Source organism: Lepisosteus platostomus, chromosome 6, assembly GCF_059453375.1.
Source record: "Lepisosteus platostomus isolate fLepPlt1 chromosome 6, fLepPlt1.hap1, whole genome shotgun sequence".
NCBI classification, from domain to species: domain Eukaryota; kingdom Metazoa; phylum Chordata; class Actinopteri; order Semionotiformes; family Lepisosteidae; genus Lepisosteus; species Lepisosteus platostomus.
In genome coordinates this window covers 45480004-45501359 of record NC_142616.1, presented here as the reverse complement: position 1 = coordinate 45501359, position 21356 = coordinate 45480004, and the positions used below count along the sequence as shown (strand labels likewise).

Here is a 21356-nt window from a genome sequence, read left to right as displayed (position 1 = left end):
ATTCAGTTCAATCATTATTAACCCCTCTGGGAAATCTTTTTTAGGACATTGTTCCAACACAATACAAAAAAAACCCCAGACAAACATCTCTATCAAAGAATAAAGTATAACAGTGTTATGGGAGAAAAGAGAGTTGTTTTACATTGTCTGAGTGAAATTGTAATGGGGATTAAAGATTTTCTGAGTCTATTTCCATTACACCTAAGAGTACAGAGGTGTCTCCCTGATGGGAATTGTTTAAATACACAATGAAAGGGATGACCTGCACAGTCCATGATGCTTTCAGCTTTAAGTACAACTCTCTGTAAAGGGCATTTAGGATTATTTGATTTGTACCAGTGATTTTGCTGCTTGTCCTTTGACTACAGTCTGACTCCTGATTTTCCTATTAGCTCCCTTCTCCTTCGGTGGGACGTAACTCACCCCCCCCTCCGGCTCCTCCTGGCCCGAAGCCCCCAGGCCCTCTCCCTGGGCCTCCTGAGCCCCCCATGGCTGGACCACGCCAGTGGTCATGGTAGTGGGGCAGGGGCTTCTGCTTCTTGCGTTGCACCTCCTCCTTGTCTGAGAGACAGAGACAAAGAGACAAGCAAATGATATGTCCTCCTCCAGACGGAGTCTTCTGCTGCAAACCCATGAACCCCGAAAGCCTTACCCGTGAGGTAAGAGCTATGAGCTGAGCATAGGTGACCTCCGAAGGGCTGCTTACCTTGGACCTGGGGCACATATGTGAACTGCTTGGGCTCGCTGCAGTCACCCCCCTTTCTCCGCTTCAGCTGCAGGAACACGGTGACGGGCCGGTCGATCTCTGTGCTGTGGTACTGAGGCGTCTTGAACACAATGGCGTACTGAAGGTAGGAGACACACAGCAGGTCAGCGGGAGGAGAAGGGCTCCAAATACACCAGCTTACAGAGGTATAGCGATGTGGTAATGTGACTCTTTTGTTTCTCACTTCTCTTCCCTTGAACCAGGCCTGTCTGACTACTCAGCTATTCTTTTCAATCTGGAATTACCTGTTTCTAACACTTCCCCTCCTTCCCCTTTTCGTAACTGGCGACCAGTTGATCTGCCTAGGTTCACAGATTCTGTTCTATCTTCCTTATCTTCTTTCTCTACCTCTGATCCTGTAGAGGAAAAAATACATTTGCTAAATAGCGGCCTTTTATCTCCCTTCGACACCTTTGCTCCTCTAAAAACTCCAACCATCTCCCTTTTTCACTCTGCCCCCTTGTACACCGACCATCTATGATCAATGAAGGTAGTCTCACACAAACTTCAACATAGGTGGTGTCTTTCTGGCCTAAACGTACATTATCAGGCTTGGAAAAATTACTTGTCTGAATATAAGTATATGTTAGAGTTTGCTAGAACCACCTACTTCTCTCGCATCATTAAAAATAACAACCCTAGACACCTTTTCTCCACCATCAACAGACTGCTAAAGCCGAAATGCCCCACCACATTACCTGCCTCATCGCAACTTTGCAACACATTTTTAGATTTCTTTGGCTCCAAGATCAACAACATTCGGCATCACATTCTCTCCACAATGCACATCATTTCCACACCTTCTCCCTGCTTGCCTAACTTTACTGGTTCCCTTCTCTCTAACTTCCCTCTTCTTGACTCTGCATCCATTAGTAAACTAGTTTTGCCTATGAAACTCACCACCTGTATATAAGATCCCATTCCAACCACTTTCAATGAAAGTACAACAATGTACTTTCTCATCTTGAGACTGTGATCTGCTCTCAAAATGGCTCAAGTCTTACCTCACTGATTGCTGTCACTTTGTCTCTCTTGGCGGATTTAAGCCTGAAATTGGACTCGTTAAGTCTGGTGTTCCTCAGGGCTCAATACTGGGCCCTCTACTTTTCAGCATTTACATGTTTCCACTTGGTCAGCTTTTAAGATCACATGGACTCAACTATCATTTTCATGCTGACGATACTCAAATCTATATCCATACCAAATCTGACACTGATGTGGCTGTCTCTATTCTATCTCATTGCATCTCTGACATAAAAACTTGGATGACTCAAAATTTCCTTCATCTAAACTGTGACAAGGCTGAAGACATGCTTATTGATACCCCCTATAAACTTTGTAAAGCTTATGCTGTAACACTATCTGTGGATGGCACTGTACTTGAACTTTAGTCTAAACTGAAAAACCTGGGGGTGATATTTGATTCAGGCTTGACATTCAACCCACATCAAAACTCTTTTTTTCACCTCAGAAATATTACTAGACTACATTCTATGCTATCGCTAACTGCAGCTGAAAAGCTGATCAACACATTTGTTTTCTCCCAAACTGACTACTGTAACCCTGTACTCACTTCTAATTCTACATTGAACAAACTCCAGTATGTCCAAAATGTCCAGTTTGTCCTGACCAGGTCTAGCAAGTGATCACATTACTCCTATCCTGGAGTCCTTGCACTGGCTTCCTGACAAGTGTAACCTTCAAAATCCTCATGCTTACCTATGAGGCTCTGCATGGCTTGGCACCTCAGTACCTGTCTGAACTACTATCATCCTACACCCCACCTCACAACCTTCGATCTTCTAATTCTGGTCTCCTATCAGTCCCCTAAGCCCGTCTACACTCTATGGGTGACAGGGCCTTCTCCTGTTATGCCCCAAATTTCTGGAACTCTATCCCCAAGCATATCAGAGAGTCCCCTTCTCTAAACTCCTTCAAATCTAGACTTAAAACCTTTTTAAACCTTTACTTAACTGTTCTTTATCCCTCTGCTCCTACTGTATTCAGTACCCCCATCGGTCTCCTCTCATTGTGTATTCTCATTGTGCATATCATGTGAATTTTTTTTTACAGTTATTCTGTAAAATACTTTGAGAAGCCACCTTTAAAGGCACTATATAAAATAGTTTATTATTATTATAGTGTCCCTGACACAAGCCATGAGAGGTCATGGCAACGCAAGAGAAACGCATGGTATTCAAATCAAACAACACACCTTTGTAAATTTTCATAAGGGCAAATAAAGACAGAAAGATTGCAAAGACAATCAGACCCATCATGATCAGATGGAATAGAGCCGAGAATCTCCTGGAGTATCTCAGAGAATCAGCTTCAATAACATGCCTGGGCAGCCTGATCCAGACACCCACCACTCCTTGCATAAAGATATGCCTCCTAATTTCAGCTCTCATAACTTGTGTCCTCAGGCTCATTGATCACCACTGAGTTCACTCTGTCAGGAACTTTCAAGTCCTTCCCCACACCGGCAACCTCACCTGCTTATGGACGTCAGTGGGAGCAAAGTCTCCAAAGGCCTCCCAGCCCCCATCCTCATCCTCATAGAACCGAATGTCAATGTCATCTGCAGTGAAGACAGAGGCACTGTCATCACGCCTAGCAAGGCTGCACATTGCCCAGCCCACTATAGCTGCAGGGTCTACTATGATCTCCATTCACAAGAGTAATTACCTAACTACTGCTTAACTGCTTAACCATGCTTTGTGAGTTCAATTCACAAAGAGTGTATATGCTGATCTTGCTAACAACCTGTGAAAGATAGCCTTGAAGAATACTATCCAAGTGTTTTACCTTAAGTGCAGATTAATTAAGGTAGATAAAGCCTTACTGAATATACTGACTAGAACAAAAAATAATGTAAAATGAATTTCAGATTAACAGTCTCTGTCTATTTACACAGTGACTGAAACAGAGCTTCCAGGCCTCTTACCTTTCTGAACTTTGTCACAGAGCAGAAAGATCTCATCTCCCCCCAACACTGAGCCGCAGGTCTTGTCCATGCGAGAGATCTTCAGGTTGGATGCATTGGGGGACTCTGAGGAGCGATATACAAGAGTGTTACAGACAGAGAGTTTCAAGTGTAGTGATAGTGTAACTTTACAGAGAATACTGGACAAACACAGTATTGTGATAGCATTGTGACCCAGAATCATTAGCTCAGCTATTGATTCTGGGAGGCTTGCAATGCAAGAGAGCAGAACACAGGGGGCATACTCACTGCTGTCGTAGATGGGATTGGAGATGGCTGGCTTCAGGGCACGGGTGTATGCTCCGTCACTGTCTTGGATATAGGCAGTGAACTTTAGCCTCACCACGTTGAGATCCATCACCTTGCTCAGCTCTCTAGCCTCATTCACAATCTCCTGCTCTTCAGCATCTGTGAGACACATGCAGCTGTCAGACATGCACTCCGACACTTCAACTAACACAGTACCTGTATCACACTGCTCTGAGTCTCACTACAACCCTGTGCTGTCAGTGTTTCTTTCTTTATGAAAATAACTTTTGAAACTTCTGAAAGCAGATACTTCAGCCCCTCAGAGACATTTTGTTATTCAATAAGGTTTACTCTCACATCAAGCTATGTTTTCCCAATGTCAGTTTTATTCCTTGAGTGAATGGCTCTCTGACTCACAAGTCATGCTCTTGAGCCCTGGAAAGACTGTGGTTGCTTTTGTTTTGACGTTGTTCAAGGCACATAGATTCTTTTGAACATGTGGAGACCAGAACTAAATACAGAAGATGAAAAACATTCTTAAAAAGAAGACATCACTCATGCATAATGTCACGGTGCTACAGAAATAGCAAAAGTCACATAGGAGGGGATTTCTGAGTTGCTTTTGTTGAAGGTTAATCACTCTGTTTAATATTGTTTTGTTACAGACTTTTCTCCCTGTTGAGATCAATCACCATTAACAACTCCCTTAACTCTAAATACGGATACATTGCAGATTCTGAACATCAGTTTTTTCTTGACTTCCATCAAAATTGGGGCAGAGCTTGTTTCCAGCTGGAAGAAGATCTGCTTGATCACAATGCTGTACCTTTGCAGAGGTAACACAGCTAGGAAACGAGTGGACTATACACAGTATATGGTTGTTTAGCTTTGTGCTACGTATAGGGTCTGATGCACACGGTCCTGCAGAAAACAGATAGGTATGCAATACTCCGAGAAAACTGCACAACTGGGAGTGAAGGTGCTATTGATTTTAATGTACCGAGAATCTGTGTGTCTGCTGAACCCCAGGATGCCCTAATGGTGCTACAGTGTGACATGATCCTAAAACACAGCCGCTCTCTCACCCTAGATCACAAGGTTACACACAGCTTCCTGGAGTCCACAGAATTCTTCTTACCAGTGAAATGGCAATTCCCCCCTCGCAACTTCTTCCTCTCCTCTCTCAGCCGCTTGGTCAGGACGTCCATCACTCCCCTCTTGGTTACATGCAGGATCCCCAAGTTGTTGAACCTTAGGACAGCAGGAAGGTGATGTCATTACTCCCTGAGACAGCACGTTCTGCACATTCACAGTCATTACAGCTAACAATCATACACACAGCAAAACACACTTGCAAGCAGAGGGTATTATTAATAAACCAGCTCCTAGATCTCGACCTGGAAGGAGCCAGAAGGCACATCCTCACCTGCTTAGAAATATGCTAGTTACCCAATAATGAGACTTTAATTTACATATGCTCCCCTCCATGAGGTACTGGCCAGAATAAAAATAACACTGAAGAAGATGAAGATGGACATACTGTGCAGTGAGGTCATTCGGGCCCACTGTGATGCTGCACACTCCGTTCTCGTTGCACTGTTTGCCCACAAGGCTGTGGGCATGTACCCGGGGTGGGTCAGTGTGTGTTACCAGTTGAACTTCCACTCTTGCGTAGCCTACATAGTTACACACCTGGGGAGACACACAGGGAATACTGTCACATGGCCCCTGTCCTGCTCGCACCTCTCCACAGGACGCCAACATGGCCTTCTGCTGTTCACTGCTCCCTCTTCCAGAAATAAAGCACACATCATTACCTCATAGTTTCCTTATTTCTTTACACAGACCATGTTGCTTGTGCACCTGGCCTAGATTTTGACCTTTTGTCAGTTTTTTCCCCAAAATAAATTCACAACTCTTGGGGGTAATAAAAACATGCCTGAAAGCACTCTGAAATAAAAAGCACTCCTGAAAGCACTTCTCTTTGGCCTCCAAAGTCCTTCAACATTTATATGTACTAATCTACCAATTCACATTTAAAACGTTCAGTTGTTGGGGGGCTAGTTTGCCTCCTGTTGTGTCCATTTGTCTCCTGCTTGACTATATGTCTTAAACTTTGTCTTAAACTGTGACTATATGAATGTTCACATGCATATGTGAATAGGAGCCAGGATGCAGGAGCCAGGAGATAGGAGCCATTTTAGACATGGTGTTTTATCCTTAGCCTTTGTGAAAGGCCCACAGTCTCTTCCACCTCTCCTTCACAGTGGAGAACTTCACTTGAAAATGTCTGTCTTCATCCACCCTATCAGGTTTGCAAGGATTTTCCCCTCCAGCTCCCTGACACCCCACTCGTTGTTGTTTAGGATAAGTCCAAAGTTCATTCTTCTTGATGGACAAAATGCTCCGAGAATACTCCAACCGGCGCTTCGCTCCGCCTGCCGTTGGAGTTGGGGGGGAGGAGAACAAAGTAATGTAGCCAATTCATAGAGGGGGATTATCAGGAGGCATGGGAAATTTGGCCAGGACGCCAGGGTTACACCCTACTCTTTTCGAGAAACACCCTGGGATTTTTAATGACCACAGAGAGTCAAGACCTCGGTTTTACATTTCATCTGAAAGATGGCGCTTGTTTACAGTATAGTGTCCCCATCACTATAGTGGGGCATTAGGGCCCACATGGACCGCAGGGTGAGCGCCCCCTGCTGGCCTCACTAACACCTCTTCCAGCAGCAATCATAGGTTTTCCCAGGAGGTCTCCCATCCAGGTACTGACCAGGCTCACACCCGCTTAGCTTCAGTGGGTTGCCAGTTGTGAGTTGCAGGGTGATATGGCTGCTGGCCATAAATCTGGATGCTTGATGACATCAGCAACCCGAAAGAAACACACAAATGGTATGGAGGGAGCAGAGCTGCTGTCTTTGAGTGAAGCCTGAAGAAGGGAGAAGGTCTCAAGATCACCTAATGCAAGACACATGCAATGTTATGAGACACAGAATGTTTGTACAAGAGACTGAGGTAAGTCCCGGGTGTGAAACATACAGTTGAGCAAAAGTGTGAGATTAGGTTTTAACCTTCCTGACCAGGCTCACACCTGCTTAGCTTCAGTGGGTTGCCAATTGTAAGTTGCAGGGTGACATGGCTGCTGGCCTGGAATTCAGATTTGTACTGATGGGCCTTTATCTAGTCAACACCACTTCCACATGTTTACATGGCCAGAATACCTAATCAATTAAGCCCTGCAGTGCATGAACAGTGTCCCAGTGTAGCTCTGCAGTGCATGAACAGTGCCCCAGTGATGGCTAGCTGAGGGGGCTTGTGACTCACCTTGACAGTGGGATATGTCTTCTTGTTTTTTTCACTGGACGCCCCTGGCAGCCCCCCATGAGAGGGGCCCTCACATTCGTAGCGGAACCGGAACCCTCTCTGTAGGTGGAAGCAGACAGACAAGTGAATGTACATGTGTGAATCCAGGACAGCTGCAAGTTAACAGTTCATGACAGCTAACAGGCCCTGTCTGGTTATTGTGTGCATTTCAGACTGAAGCAGGACAGCTAACAGGCCCAGTTTGGCTCTAGTGTACATTTCAGACTAAAGCAGGACAGTCACTGGGCTAATGATCTCCAGGACAGGCCCCTGTGACCTTATAGCTGGACAGCAGTGAATACTCTACTGCTCTCTGAGGCTGGAGCTTCATGGGAGTTGTGCTTCAGATATCTAACTTACCTGTTTGGGTTCCTCAATAATCTGCAGATAGGGCCCATGCACTGCAACCAAGAACACAAGATATCTGTCACAAAACAGCTAAAAGCCCAACATTAAAAACGGGGAAAAAAAATCCTCATCAAACTGATTCCATTTTCTGTTAGTTTGTGCGTTACAGCAACACAATAGTACAGTACAGGCATGTAACAGTGAGCAGACTGTTTCATGCAGGGAGATACCTCAGCCTCACAGCAACCTCATATAGCAGCCTGGCTCACTCCAGATTTTACCAGCTGCAGGCTCTGATTTACAGTAAGTATGGTCTTTAGCACAGTTTCTAAAGGAACCAGTTGTGTGTAAAACCTGCAGTGAATCAAACTATTGTGCAATGGTAGTCATCTTCACTATCCTTCCTAGCAAATAAAAGGGAATGAACAGGAATGAGCATCAATACACACTGACATCTTTCCAAAATTGAGTTATCAGCCAAGGATGCTATCTATACTTATGTGTCCAGATAGTGGTAGCCCAGGTATCGATGAGGTTTTCTTTTGCTCTGGTTGGTGTGTAACCTGTTGCTGCTGGAGCTCCTGACTTTGTGATTGATTCCTGGATGCTCACCTGTCTCCAGGAAGGGCTCTGCTTTAATGTTCATGTTCATGTGTGGCAACATGCTGTAATCCCCCAGCATGATCTGCAGATGGAAAGCAATGGGATGAATATTGTATAGATGTAACAAAAAACTTGTAAATACACAGGTTCACCATTTAGCATAGAAAATAAAAACATGCCCATGTCTACCTTTTGGAGCGAAAGAGAACAACTCTTCCACACAATGACCTCAGCAGATGTCACCGACCACAGCAGAGCTCACTGACCACAGCAGAGCTTGCTCAGTGACTGCAGCAGAATTCACTGACCGCAGCAGAGCTCACACACTGACCACAGCAGAGCTCACACACTGACCGCAGCAGAGTTCACTGACCGCTGCAGTGCTCCCACACTCTAACACGCATATTTTACTGACCAAACAGAACTCTCAATGACCATATCAGAGTTCACATTGACCACAGCAGACACTGACCATAGCAGACACTGACCACAGCAGACACTGACCACAGCAGAGCTCACACTGACTGCAGTAGAGCTTACATACACCTCCGTTGAGTGAAGGCACTAAGGCTCTACCCGTCAATTACGTAATCAGAAATGCAGTACAATGCTTTACTGTAACGGAGAGGTGCAGCAATACAGTGCAATCACACTGCAGCACTGCTGTTTGTACTGTTTTGAGTTTTGCTATTCCTGTGTATGTTTAAATTAAAGATTAAGAAGAATAAAACAGCTGTTCTTACCTCATTGTCTATCATGTAAGTATTTTCATCCATCCTGATGGAAAGAAAGGTGGCAATTAAATAAGCAATTAAGAATCTGTGATCTTCTGTCATTGCCTTTATATCTGCCCCTAGGTCTGTGCCAACATGTTTTTCTGAATGAATCTAATATCAACACTCTGTTTTAATAACTTAAAATAAGTTTTTGAAAACACAAATCAAGTTAATTTCTATATTAATTTTGTTAATGTTTTTATGGTAACATACGCTGTCAGCATTTGAGGGATTTGTCCCCAGAAAGCCCATGTAAATATCAAACAATAAGATTTTGCATACTGAATTTACTCATCTCTGAGAACATCCCTTCGTCTAAAGGGGAAAGCTAAATACTCAATCTGATCTCTTACCAGACTGTAAAAATCAGTAATTTTACTCGTATTGAAAATCACAAATCATCTTTAAGAAATAAATTAAATCCAAGCAAACATTTTCAGTCAGAAAACCAAATTTCTTTCACACACTACAAAGCAGTCACTCTTTCTCTCTGCGCTGTTAGGTTTTGTTTGTAGTCTTTCACTCTCTCTGTGTGTGTAGCTAGTTCCTGCCAGGAAACAGGCCAGGAAAAGAGCCAGAGAGGAAAGCCCCCAGAATACCAGCTCTGAGCAAGGCGCTGACGTCACTGCAGACAGCCAGGCCAGCCTGCCGCCCCAGAGCAGACATCAACAGCATCCTGCAGTGGAAACCCCAGACCAGTGGCCGACAGGGCAGCACCCCCACCATTTCGTATTTAATTAAATAGTACTCATCTGAATGAATTAGATTCTTGTGACAGTGACAAATACCTCTAACTCTGATTTACTTTAAATCACACTAACATTAATGAAATCAACAATATTTGTTACTCCGACTTGTTCAGTGAACTCTCTTGTTACAGATACAATGTCTAATGCCAGCATTAGTGCATTATTCAAGCCACTCCATCGTAATGGCCATTTAGCATGTTTTTTTACCTTTGCTTAAAATTATCCCTTTTAAGTAATGCAATTTAAAACATACAGAGCCCTTAACATGTAGAGTTGAGCAAGCATGAGCTGATGCTATTGATATACACACTAACATCTTTCCAAAATTGAGTTATCAGCCAAGGATGCTATCTATACTTAAGTGTTCAGATAGCGATGAGGTTACTTAACCCTGGTAGCGATGAGGTTAAAGAATATGTGCAACACACAGCTGCTCACATTCTATATACTGGACATAGCATAAAACCAACCTAACAGACTTTTAGAGGGCATTTAGTGATTCATAAGAAACACCTACAAAATACCACACTTAACAAGGTGTACAGTACATACAATCCTAAAGGACAATTATATAAGACATCCAGAGACACCTGCCAGTGCAGATGTGTGTTTAGCAGATGCTGCTTCACACACCACTCAACATCATGTACAATTGTCCACTTAAGCTGCACCGAACCTACAATTATTATTAAATTATTTAAAATATTATTATTAAAAACAGTTTTGCAATTAAGCCTTTACAGATCTAACTTCAAAACACAGGCATGTGGAAGAATTCATTTTCCTTAGCAGGACATTCTTTTTTTTCTCACGTACTAACTGGTGTTAGTCGAACTGTCATTTCAGGCACTGACTGTGTTCAAGCACAAAGTCACCACACCAAAAGCCTGTTCTCTTAATGGATGGAATTTGAAGATTCCCGTTAAATCTGTTCACTTTAACAGTACCGTGCAGCACAATAAACCCCACTACCATGACGACTGGCTTTCGGTTACAACTGACAGTGTAATCCCACTATAATCAAAGTGTGTCTCTCCCCTTCAGGTGCATAGTGATGATGATCATTGATAGTGCCTTATTCTACTGAAACTTTGAGCGATTTTGTCTTGGCAATACAAAACACAATGACTGTAGTCAATCGGCTTCACACAAGATCACAGCCACTAGCCTGTAAAGTAACAACTGGGTCCATCTCCCCTCACTGCAAAAAACTTCTTAGTGCAGAAAGCATCTGTATTTGAAGGGCAGGGGAAGTGTGAGAGGAAGCAGACTATGGGTTAGACTGTGCTGGGCCCATCCAGAAGACAAAAGACATACAGTAAACAGTCAGGGGATTTCTGAAGTTTTCACACGCCATGTCACTGCCTCCTCTTACAGTTTCTTCTGCAACTTTAATTGGTGGAAATGGGAGACTGTGACTGACGTACTGAGAGACAAATCTGAGATCTGGAGGGGGGCTAACAAGAATAAATAGAAATTTCCCCCTACACTAACTGGAATAAAAGAATCTATATTAACAATTTATTGACTATTGAAATTAAATCACATTTCAAACATTATTAGAGGGAAAGCCCTTGAGCTGATATCATTTCATTCTTAATTGGAAAAATATTCAAGTTTCTAATTTAGAACATTTTTCTATTTTCTATATAAGAAAAGGGTAATTCGTTCACATTTCAAGAAGAAAAGCACATCTATCATGAGTATCATAAAGAGTTCTTTATATGGACAGGACACTTTGAAGAGTGACCAGCCCATATATTTTAATTCTACTTATGATACCTTGGCAGTCTTGCACTGGTCCAAATGCCACAGATATACAGTACCAGTCAAACGTTTGAGTACACCTGCTTGAAACCAGATTTTTCATGATTATCTGTGCTTTAAACTGTATAAAGCTGTCTATAAACAATTAATATTTTATTATACGATATGTGTATTTATAATCTTAAGTGAACCGCACTGAAAATGTTAATTTTTCCATTTTCAATAAAATGAACACCCAAAGCAAGCAGATTTCAGTCTGAAGCCCAGGTTAGTTAAAAGTCAGAAATGTGTATAACATGGTGTTAGAACATTAAAAGAAGCTAAATTTTGTCTTTGTTAGATGTTCTCACAGTTAACTAGCATGTTACCTAATTTACCTTTAGTCACCAATCATTGGTAAACAGGTGAGGGTCCATTACTAAAAATATAGGGAGCATGGGCAAAAGTTTGTAATTTCTGAATGAACATGGCATACTTTGCTCAGCAAGCAAGGAAAAAAGACAGTCTATAATAATTTTAAGAAATGAAGCACAAATTGCAAGACCTTTGCAAGTGTCAATAACTGCTGTGGTCAAGACTATCAAGCAATATGAAGTAAGGACTGAAAAAGTTCAGGGAGACGAAAGGTGACCTCAGAATCAACTAATACTGTACGTTCATTAGAGTCAGAAGTCTGCGAAACCGGCGACTAACTGCCCCTGAAATACAAGTTGAGCTCAATACCACTAGAAATACAGATGTTTCAACATCAACAGTTCAGAGGAGGATGCGTGAAACTGGCCTCAGTGGTCCAGGTTCTGTGTTTTTTGGCCTAGGTAAGTGTTCTACTCTTATTCTGCACTCTTAACAAAGGTTTCTTTACAAGTCTTTTTTCCTTTCTTAACTGAGCAAATCTTGCCATGTTCTTTCAGGAATTACAAACTTTTGCCCATGCTCGCTATATTTATAGTAATCATGGACTCTCACTTGTTTACCAATAATTGGTGACAAAAGGTAAATGAGGTACTGTAACATGCTAGTTAACTGTGAGAACATCTAACATAGACCATTTTAAACTTCTTTAAGTGTTCTAACACCATGTTATACACATTTCTGACTTTTAACTAACTTGGGCTTCAGACTGAAATCTTCTTGCTTTGGGTGTTAATTTTACTGAAAATGAAAAAGTAACATTTTCAATGCAGTTCACTTAGGATTATAAATATTGTAAATATATGTAAATATAAAGAAATGTGTATATATATGTAAATAAATATTAAGTGTTTATAGACATGTTTATACAGTTTAAAGCACAGATAATCATGAAAAAAACTGGTTTCAAGGAGATGTACAGTACTCAAACTTTGGACTGGTACTGTACTCCATGTGTTCATACTGTATCATTTTTCTGAGAATGCAAAATGGACTGCAACTCTATATCTCAACTATCTTCAGATAGTTTTGAGTCTGAAGTGTTTCTCCATCATTTATGAGCTTTTACATACTGTAATGTGTTTCTGCTGATGTTTAAGTACAGTCAGGGGAATCTAAGGTACTGTATGTTTTACCTGGGCTGCCATACAGTATGTAAGCATTTCATTGCAGTTTAACAAAAATCTCCAGACCAGGGCTCAAAGATTCCTTCCTGTGGACATCAACAGTCCAATACAAGGGATACAGGGGGCTCACTCCCAGGTGGAACACACTCAGTCCAGGGCTGGGGTCATACACCCTGCTTGTGTGGACATCTCCAGTCCAGGGAAGGGGACACACTCCCTGTTTATATTTGCTAAGAGTTAGGAGAGTGCAGTCCCAGGCTGTATGATTGAACTCTGTAGCAAAGCCTTTAGTCAGCCCTTTAGTCAGGCAGATTTATGGGAAGAAGCCTGTAACTGGGGTTTCCAAACTACAATTCGAATCACTACGAAAAGAAAGCAGTTTCACTACCAGATTACTCAAGATTTCCTAGCCGGTTTTCTACCTCAACAAGTTCTCCCCTAACACGGGGACTGCACCTAAAAATGGCCACAGTCCCTGAAATGATCATTGAAAATGAGGGATTCTCCCTTCCTCACACAATGCCACCGTGATCCACTGAGATTTCAAATTTTCCTTTTCCACACAAATGACAAAAGTCTGTTGGCTCCATCTTGACTACATTACAGTGAAGTCATAGAAAAGACACAGTGGGGGTGTTGGTTGATATTTTAAGCTTTCACTGTGTACAAAACTCTTGTTAACAATTATTTGAAACACCTTGATTTGGGATTCCTCTTCATGGTTGTCACCTTTAGTTTGTTGCTCTAGTTTTTTACTGTGCTGCACTGAGTTGTTGTACACTCAGATATTTTTTACCCATTCAGACACAGATTTATGAATAGCACTACCACCTTGTAGGTGAGAGGAAAGGGACAACAAATATCAGAAGACCAAGATGCTGGCCCGCTCTTTCTGCAGAAGACTGATATCACCTAGCTTTCTAGGAGATTTTTACCTTGGACAAAATGTTCAGAATGTACCTAGGCTTTGAATTATTTAAGAAATCTTTATTCTGAGACACTACCCATGGAGACACACAGGCACTGAATTTAGTCATAGATTACATTTCAAGCTGATTTACTAAAGGCAAAGGTAGAAAGATCAAGGATAGAACAAGTCCTCTAAGATACATTGAATAAACTAAGAGTGTTTGCAGAATGTGATATACTGTAGCTACATCACTAGATGTTTTCTTACAGTTCTTTTATAGAAATAGAAACAGACCACACGGATCTGTATAAAAAATACAGCTTATATGTCAGATAATTAAAATGCATCTGACAAAAGCACTTGTTGTGTAATAGAGGTTGATTGTTGAATATACATTCAACAATCAACTTCTATTAAACAACAAGTGCTTTTGTCAGATGTATTTTAATTATTTTTTATAATAGATTATCAGACCTGACTCCTGTATACCTGGACTTACTTAAAATAATCCTTAATTATCAAAGTAATCTGCAGAACCAGAGTAAATTAAGCAACCACTGATCAATTCAGTCCTTCACTTACTGGAAACTTCAAAGTTCTGCAAAGGCAGAACTAAACTGAAGAATCTTACTTAGTCTTAAAAGAAACAAGATCCTAAACCACAAATATTCTATTTTTTCTATCATTTCCCATTATTTATAAATATTCTGAATTTTTTATATTTTTTCAAAAAACTGGAAACTGTCCTTTTATTTGAGGGAAATATTCTATCAACTAAAACTAGGATTACCCAAAGGTCCCCCAAAAACCTTCTGCCAGGGTGTCTACAGGTGTTCATGATACTGATAATAGCCTGAATAAGCTCATTATTGGCTTATTTGGACCAACAAACAGGTGCTGCTGCTTTAAAGAGACCTTGAAAACATGCAGAGACTAGGACTAGACGTCTTATAAACAAAAACAACATCCATCCATTTTCTTCATTTGCTTCATCCAATGAGGGGGTCACAGGGGAGTCAGATCCTATCCTGGCAAGCAACGGGAGCAAGGCAGGATAAATCCTGGATAGGACATCAGTCTACTGCAGAGCAGACATGCAAACACAGAAACATACACTCAAACCTAGGGCAGATTTTTCCAGGAGATAATTAAACTACCAGTATGTCTTTGGACTTTGGGAAGAAACTGGAGTACCTGAAGAAAACCTATGCCAACAAAGGGAGAACCAGCTCCATGCAGATACTGTACGTAGCACCCCAGGGTCAGGGTCTGAACCCGGGGTCCAAGCCCTATGAAACTACAATGCTAACCAGTGCGCCATCCTGACACCCTATAAACAACATCATGGTTAGTAAAAATAAATTATTGAGTTTCTCTTTCACGTCTGGGGGTACACGATGACATGTTATTTTGGTTTAAAGCTTGAAGGCAGTGGAAAATCACCTCTCACTCTTAATCCTGCCCTAAGGCAGAGCACAGAGCTCCTGCCCTGTGGAGATTTGAGAAGCTCTGGTCCTGTGGGGTACTCTTGCAGGATGGGTTAATTGAAAGCCTCCTCCCACCGGCTCAACTCAGCCCAGGTCTGCGCTCTGCGCTTTGCGCTCTGTGGCGCTGCTGCGGGCTGACTCATACTGCAAATAGGGATTTTTCTTCGGGATTTCAGATGGCGCACCAGGGCCAGTGAAGCTTGGGGAAAGTTGCAGGAAAATTTCCAAGAATGAAAAAGATAAAACGTTAAAAATGGAACAACAGGTAAATCAGGCTGTAGGTGTTTTGTTTTTCCATTCTTGCTGTGAACAGGAATAACCCTTATTCTAATCACCGTGAGAAATTCAAGCTAGCATGCCCCAGTTTCTGCTTTTGTTTTTAACCTTCAAAAGATTGACAACACTCTTCTCTCTTCCCTGTCCAGTGTGCTGTCAGTCACTCTCTCCCCTCTCACCCCTGTCTGACAGCAGTGGCAACCTTATTTTTGAAGTTTCACAACTAATTTTAACAGGAGATAACTCTACCACTTTGCAATTTCAAAGCAACAACTTATTCACCCTACAGGAAAATCACTAGCAAGTCTGTTTTGTTTTTCCATTCCTGCAATACCTCAGATGTATTTCACAGGATGTTGTGGGCACAGGTCAGCACTTCTGAGAGAAAATGTTCCATTACAAAGATCTTTGGGGAACCCCAGTGTCCAGAAGAACTATTTGACCAACCTCTGTCTGGGGAACCCCAGTGTCCAGTAAAACTATTTGACCAACCCCTTTCTGAGGAACCCCAGTGTCCAGTAAAACTATCTAACAAATCCCTCCCTGAGGAACCCCAGTGTCCAGTAAAACTATCTAACAAATCCCTCCCTGAGGAACCCCAGTGTCCAGTAAAACTATCTGACCAACCTCTGTCTGAGGAACCCCAGTGTCCAGTAAACCTATCTGACAAATCCCTCCCCGAGGAACCCCAGTGTCCAGTAGAACCTGTAGGTAAATTCTCACTCTCCAACAGAGACTGCAGTTAAATTTGAGGTACTCCATACCCTAGCACAACATTTATTCAAAAGTCTCGTGAAGGTACTGTACCTCAGTCTCCAACACAGGTAAAACTCTCACATTTCACTTGTGAAATACTTGGAGGACCTTCACTTTTAAAAAATGTTTCTCCACAATGACATAACAAGCCACGCTTCAGAGGACACATTCTACATCAAAGGTTAGATTTGCTGTCCGTCAAAAATGCATGAAAACACTTAAGTCTGAATTTGGAACAAAACTAGTGATGGCTCACAAATTTAGTGACTAAACACATAATACATGCTTTTCAACAATTACAAAAGCAGCTAGAGCACGTAAAGTGAGAGTCTCATACCTCAGATTTTCTGACATGATGCCTGTTCACAGACACAAAAGAGTGCTCAGCTCCCTGGCAGTTCTGTGAAAGGACACAAAGAAGTGTGTCAGGCTGCTAGAGTCCCTGTGATATCCAGCTCAGTATTCCCCGGTGTGCTCACACCTCTAGCAGAACGAGTGACTGTGACACAGAACCCTAGAGATGTGGGAATTTCACAGGCCTGAGTCAGGCCCAGCCTGCTGACAGGGAGGAAAGCCTGGAGTTTTGCAACCTAACCTCCCCTACGATGACAGCTTCCTGTTCCGTAGCACAGACAACTCAGTGGCAGGCTGTGCCTGTGCAGTGGAGTTCTCACTCCAGGCCCCATCAAAGCCTCCCCTCCAAAAGGCCACTCTGCTAACAGCCTGTAGTCACAGGGTGGCTACCACCAAGCTATTCAATAAATGAGGCGCTGTGTATCCAAGGCAGATGGTCCATTTTGTAAGGGAGGTTTCCACAAGGAGAAATAATCGGTGCTTTTGCACACAATCACGGTATGATAAAGAGTGCTGTGAACTGCAGTGGCACTATTTCCTGTTGACTGAAACAGCCCATTTGGCACAGAATCCTCAGTGTAAATCAAACTCACTAGGCTCCCCTGCAAGTCTAACAGGCTGTGCTATAACAGTGAAACACCTGGAGCATGTGTGTGAAAAATCCATGATGAGACCACCATGTAAAGAGATTTGCTACAGACACTGCTAAGCTGGCTGCAAGGGTGTGTAATGAGAACGAGTGTGTCTATATCCTACAACTTCAACGAGTCACACCTTAATGGTCTGTTGGGATTTTAAAGTCCCACCAATAAAAAAATGTGCATGAACCATGAACGCTGAATATAGACTTGTGGCCTGGGCATTGCCTGTAAATGATACTGTACAACAATGAAACCTTTTTTGAGCAAAGTAAGCATTTCTATAATACATAAGCATTTCTTTTTACACCAAAGCAAGAATTCTGGCCATTTACACAACTCACAAAACCCTGCTGATTAAGGGTGAACCTTAATCTTTATCTTGTTCTGGTCACTATAAAATTGAATCTCATCAATTGTTGAAGTATTGTTAAACAATGAACTCACTGACATGAGGACAGTTCAAGAATAGCTGTTCCTGATATAACCAGCACATCTCCTACATTTGATCTCAGAAGAGGGATTAGGGATTGTATTATTTCTCCTCTTCTTTATTTACTAGCAAACAAACACTCCCCCATTTCTATTCTCTAATTCCACATAAAAAAACATACAGAATACACATTTACATGTTGGTTAAGTTGTCAAATGTGGATTCTCTTCATCTGAATCAGAATTATCATGAGTGACCTTTCTCACTAGATACCCCCAAAACATACAAGTAAGAGCTCAATAAATGTTTAATTAATTCACAGAGATGTTATTACTAATGAATCTGCAACAAGTTTAAATGTTTTAAATTATACCACTGGATGATTAATATAATTAAATAAAATTAATTAAAACCACCTTAAAGAACCCTGAAAGCATATGTACCTTAATACCCAGACAGGGTAAGGTATAAGGTATGTCCCTCTGATGTTAATAGATTCCCCATCAGAAAAGCCAGGCATTATTGGTATGTAAACATACAAAATTCACAGTTGTTAAGAAGGCAATAGTTTGCTAGTGAGACAAGGAATAAAGGAAGAGGTTGTAATTTCCAAACACAGAGCTTTAACAATGTGATAGACTTAAAAAGGACCACCTGTTACAAGTAATGAATGTATTTTCAAGGAATTCACATAATATAAAGACAATGCCTCTATCAAATCGGGCCCTATGTAGGAGTTGGTTACAGACCCCTACAATACATTGGCTAAGCTATCAATCTGCTTAATTCTGACCTACTGTATCTAATGGAGATCTTGCCACGTGGAACTCAGATGCAGAAGATAATCTCATATTATGTTTGTGTGGAACATAAACATTACAGATCTTCATAGGCTCTTCATATTATAGGCTATGATGTATATAGTGTATGGTGTAGGCTATGGTGTATATAGAAAAATATTTTCACACTACATTTAAAAAAGAGAAAGATAAAGATGATTTGACCTCACTGATGCGATACCAATATAAAGGAGTCTATTAAAGACACCATCCATAGAATAAAAAGGTGAAAAAAATTTAAAAGGCTCACTTTGATCCTTGAGATGTGCAATTTTTTTAAAGATACACAAGGTTTGAAAAAGTAAATTTTTATTGCTGCATTGTTGATCCTGACATCTGTCCACTTTTGTGCATTTCCAGCTTTCCAATCATGTATTCAATACCTCTAAGAGTTAACTGTTTCTATACATGTGTTTCCTCATGTTCTCCTCTTTGTAATGAAGAATTCTTTTTGTGGAACAAAGACACTGCGAAACACAGTTTCTAGTGTATTGAGGTTAAAGGAGGCTTTGTAGTACAGAACCCAACCAAACTATAAATTAGCGGCCTTGTGTTAATTGATTGTTTTTACAGGCCTGAGAAACGTTAAAAGATGTCTTGATGAAACATTGAAAGGACCGTGAGAGACCCACGAAGATCACCTTTCAGATGACAAGCACACCGGAGAGATGAGCACACCACTTCACCCCTCCAACACACCTTCTGTAAAGCGCATCACTTGGAGACAGTGTGTCCTTATTCTTTTCCTAAAACCTGCCAAAGGCCACGTCTGTTGGATTGTATTTATAACTACATGAATAAATCTTAAAGACAGGAAAACTGGAAGGTTGATGGAAAAGGCTAATCAAACTCCAGTTTAAAGTTAAAAAATGTAGCCTTGGTAAAATAAATTAATGTGTGCTGTTGTGTCGGAATCCCAGTCCCAGCAAAGTTAGCAGCACAGGAAATACGAGACTGAGGCTCAACTCCTACATGTCTCACTCAACCGGACAGTGTAGAGCGCGGCCGTCCCGGGCGACAGTGTGCCGCTGAGCCGTCACAGTAGCCCAGGCTTACGCTGGGGTTGTCCAGACATGACGGGGCAAACTGCAGGGCTGTCAGCATTTCAAATACACACCATTGCAGTCAGAACAGAGTCGAAACCGTAGGACCCGTAACATACAGTATTAACACAACCGACCTTGACGTGTGCATTGCATGCAGTCTATTTACCTCTGTACATAATTTTCTTATTTTCTAAATAGAACGAATTTCAACAAAAGTGTTTTTTAAACAATTTCAAGTCGAAATTAACGGCACAGATAGCAAGCTACTTGACTTCTTATTCATTTTTTGGAGCAACAGTATCAATGTATTATCCGGAGGTCGGGATGAGCTCCCAAATCTGCAGCTGTCGCATTAATAAGAATGAAATGGTGATATCGCAGTGCACAGGCTAGACGCGACATGCATGAATTTGAATATATCTTACCTCTTCTGGTTATTCGGGAGCACCTGGTTGTTTACTGTATCGTTTCAGGAGCAGAGAGATGTTACTGTTCTTCTCCAAGTTTCCACAACCACTACCAATATCCTCACAGGGAACGCAAATCCATAGTTAAAGACAAATTAAAAGACACTGCACTGCGGTTTTCCCCTTATGAAATCTTCTATATTGTTCAGGTGGATTAAAGGCAGGTTTTTCAGGGCAGCCCGCTACTTCTGTGTTACACATCAACACTCTGCTTGTGTGCAACTCCGGCAGGCGGAAAGTCCCGGACAGAGAGGGGAATTCCGCACAGTCCGCTGTCACGTCTCCGGGCCGCTCATTGGCTGGCCGCGGAAAAAGTCGGGTTTGCATATACAGTAGATCCCTCCCTAAATTTGCGCTACCAGAAAGTGAGCAAATAAAACGCTGAGTTGAGAAGAGTACATCATGTACACGTCTTTTGACATGTTTGAAGAGTTTAGTGTACTGTCGGGGGTAACGTTTCACAATTCAACTTCTAGATTTCCAACAGGTTTTACTGTGCCGCAAATAATGTATCTCTTGCTGTGGGAGACAGTTTGTAGTTCGTCCTTCACACATTTCCTAACACAACAGCATTTCCCCCAGAGGGACCAAGAAGGAAACCCCCCTAGTTATTTTTTGTTATCATTGTCATGGCTGAAAACAATAATTTTGTGTTTCAGGAACTTAAAAAAAGATGTATGCTGTATGGATATTCCAACACGGAACACCATCTGACAACATTGACCCAAGTTTGTTAAGATGAAAAGCTGTAGTAATATCTGTTTTGGCTGTATGTGTAATAATTTGGCAACAAACATTACTAGAGTGGTTCATACCTGAGTCACCAGCAAGTACTTTGTCAGCATCAGTTGTTTCATTAGGCCAAAGGGATTTTCCTCATTACCCAGATATTTAATGTGTATGTGAGTTTATCACGTAGGATTGGATTTACAATAAAGTCATTTGATTTGTGTCTCTCACAGGACTTTTCACTTATAATCATATAATCAAATTCTTTGCTCC

At 41.7% G+C, this 21356-nt stretch overlaps 1 protein-coding gene across 5 annotated transcripts in view; it reads right to left on the bottom strand.

The window, feature by feature from the left end:
- The window catches only part of nfkb2 (nuclear factor of kappa light polypeptide gene enhancer in B-cells 2 (p49/p100)), a 31678-nt gene extending 11082 nt beyond the window's left edge, over window positions 1-20596 (bottom strand). The window contains exons 1-14 of one of the 5 annotated variants that reach the window (XM_088636108.1): window positions 20313-20596; window positions 16915-16977; window positions 15502-15744; window positions 9062-9095; window positions 8328-8400; window positions 7728-7768; window positions 7329-7427; window positions 5542-5693; window positions 5140-5252; window positions 4002-4160; window positions 3714-3818; window positions 3262-3347; window positions 707-845; window positions 424-561 (exon numbers count right to left, since the gene is read on the bottom strand). In XM_088636108.1, coding sequence (XP_088492234.1) covers window positions 424-561; window positions 707-845; window positions 3262-3347; window positions 3714-3818; window positions 4002-4160; window positions 5140-5252; window positions 5542-5693; window positions 7329-7427; window positions 7728-7768; window positions 8328-8400; window positions 9062-9094 — 1138 coding nt within the window. In that variant the 5' untranslated portion in view covers window position 9095; window positions 15502-15744; window positions 16915-16977; window positions 20313-20596. Of the gene's footprint in view, window positions 1-423; window positions 562-706; window positions 846-3261; window positions 3348-3713; window positions 3819-4001; window positions 4161-5139; window positions 5253-5541; window positions 5694-7328; window positions 7428-7727; window positions 7769-8327; window positions 8401-9061; window positions 9096-9447; window positions 9956-15501; window positions 15745-16914; window positions 16978-20312 lie in introns of those variants that run through there. The other 4 variants (XM_088636106.1, XM_088636107.1, XM_088636110.1 and 1 more) reach the window with 4 other exon arrangements.
- Between the last annotated feature and the right edge of the window lie 760 nt (window positions 20597-21356).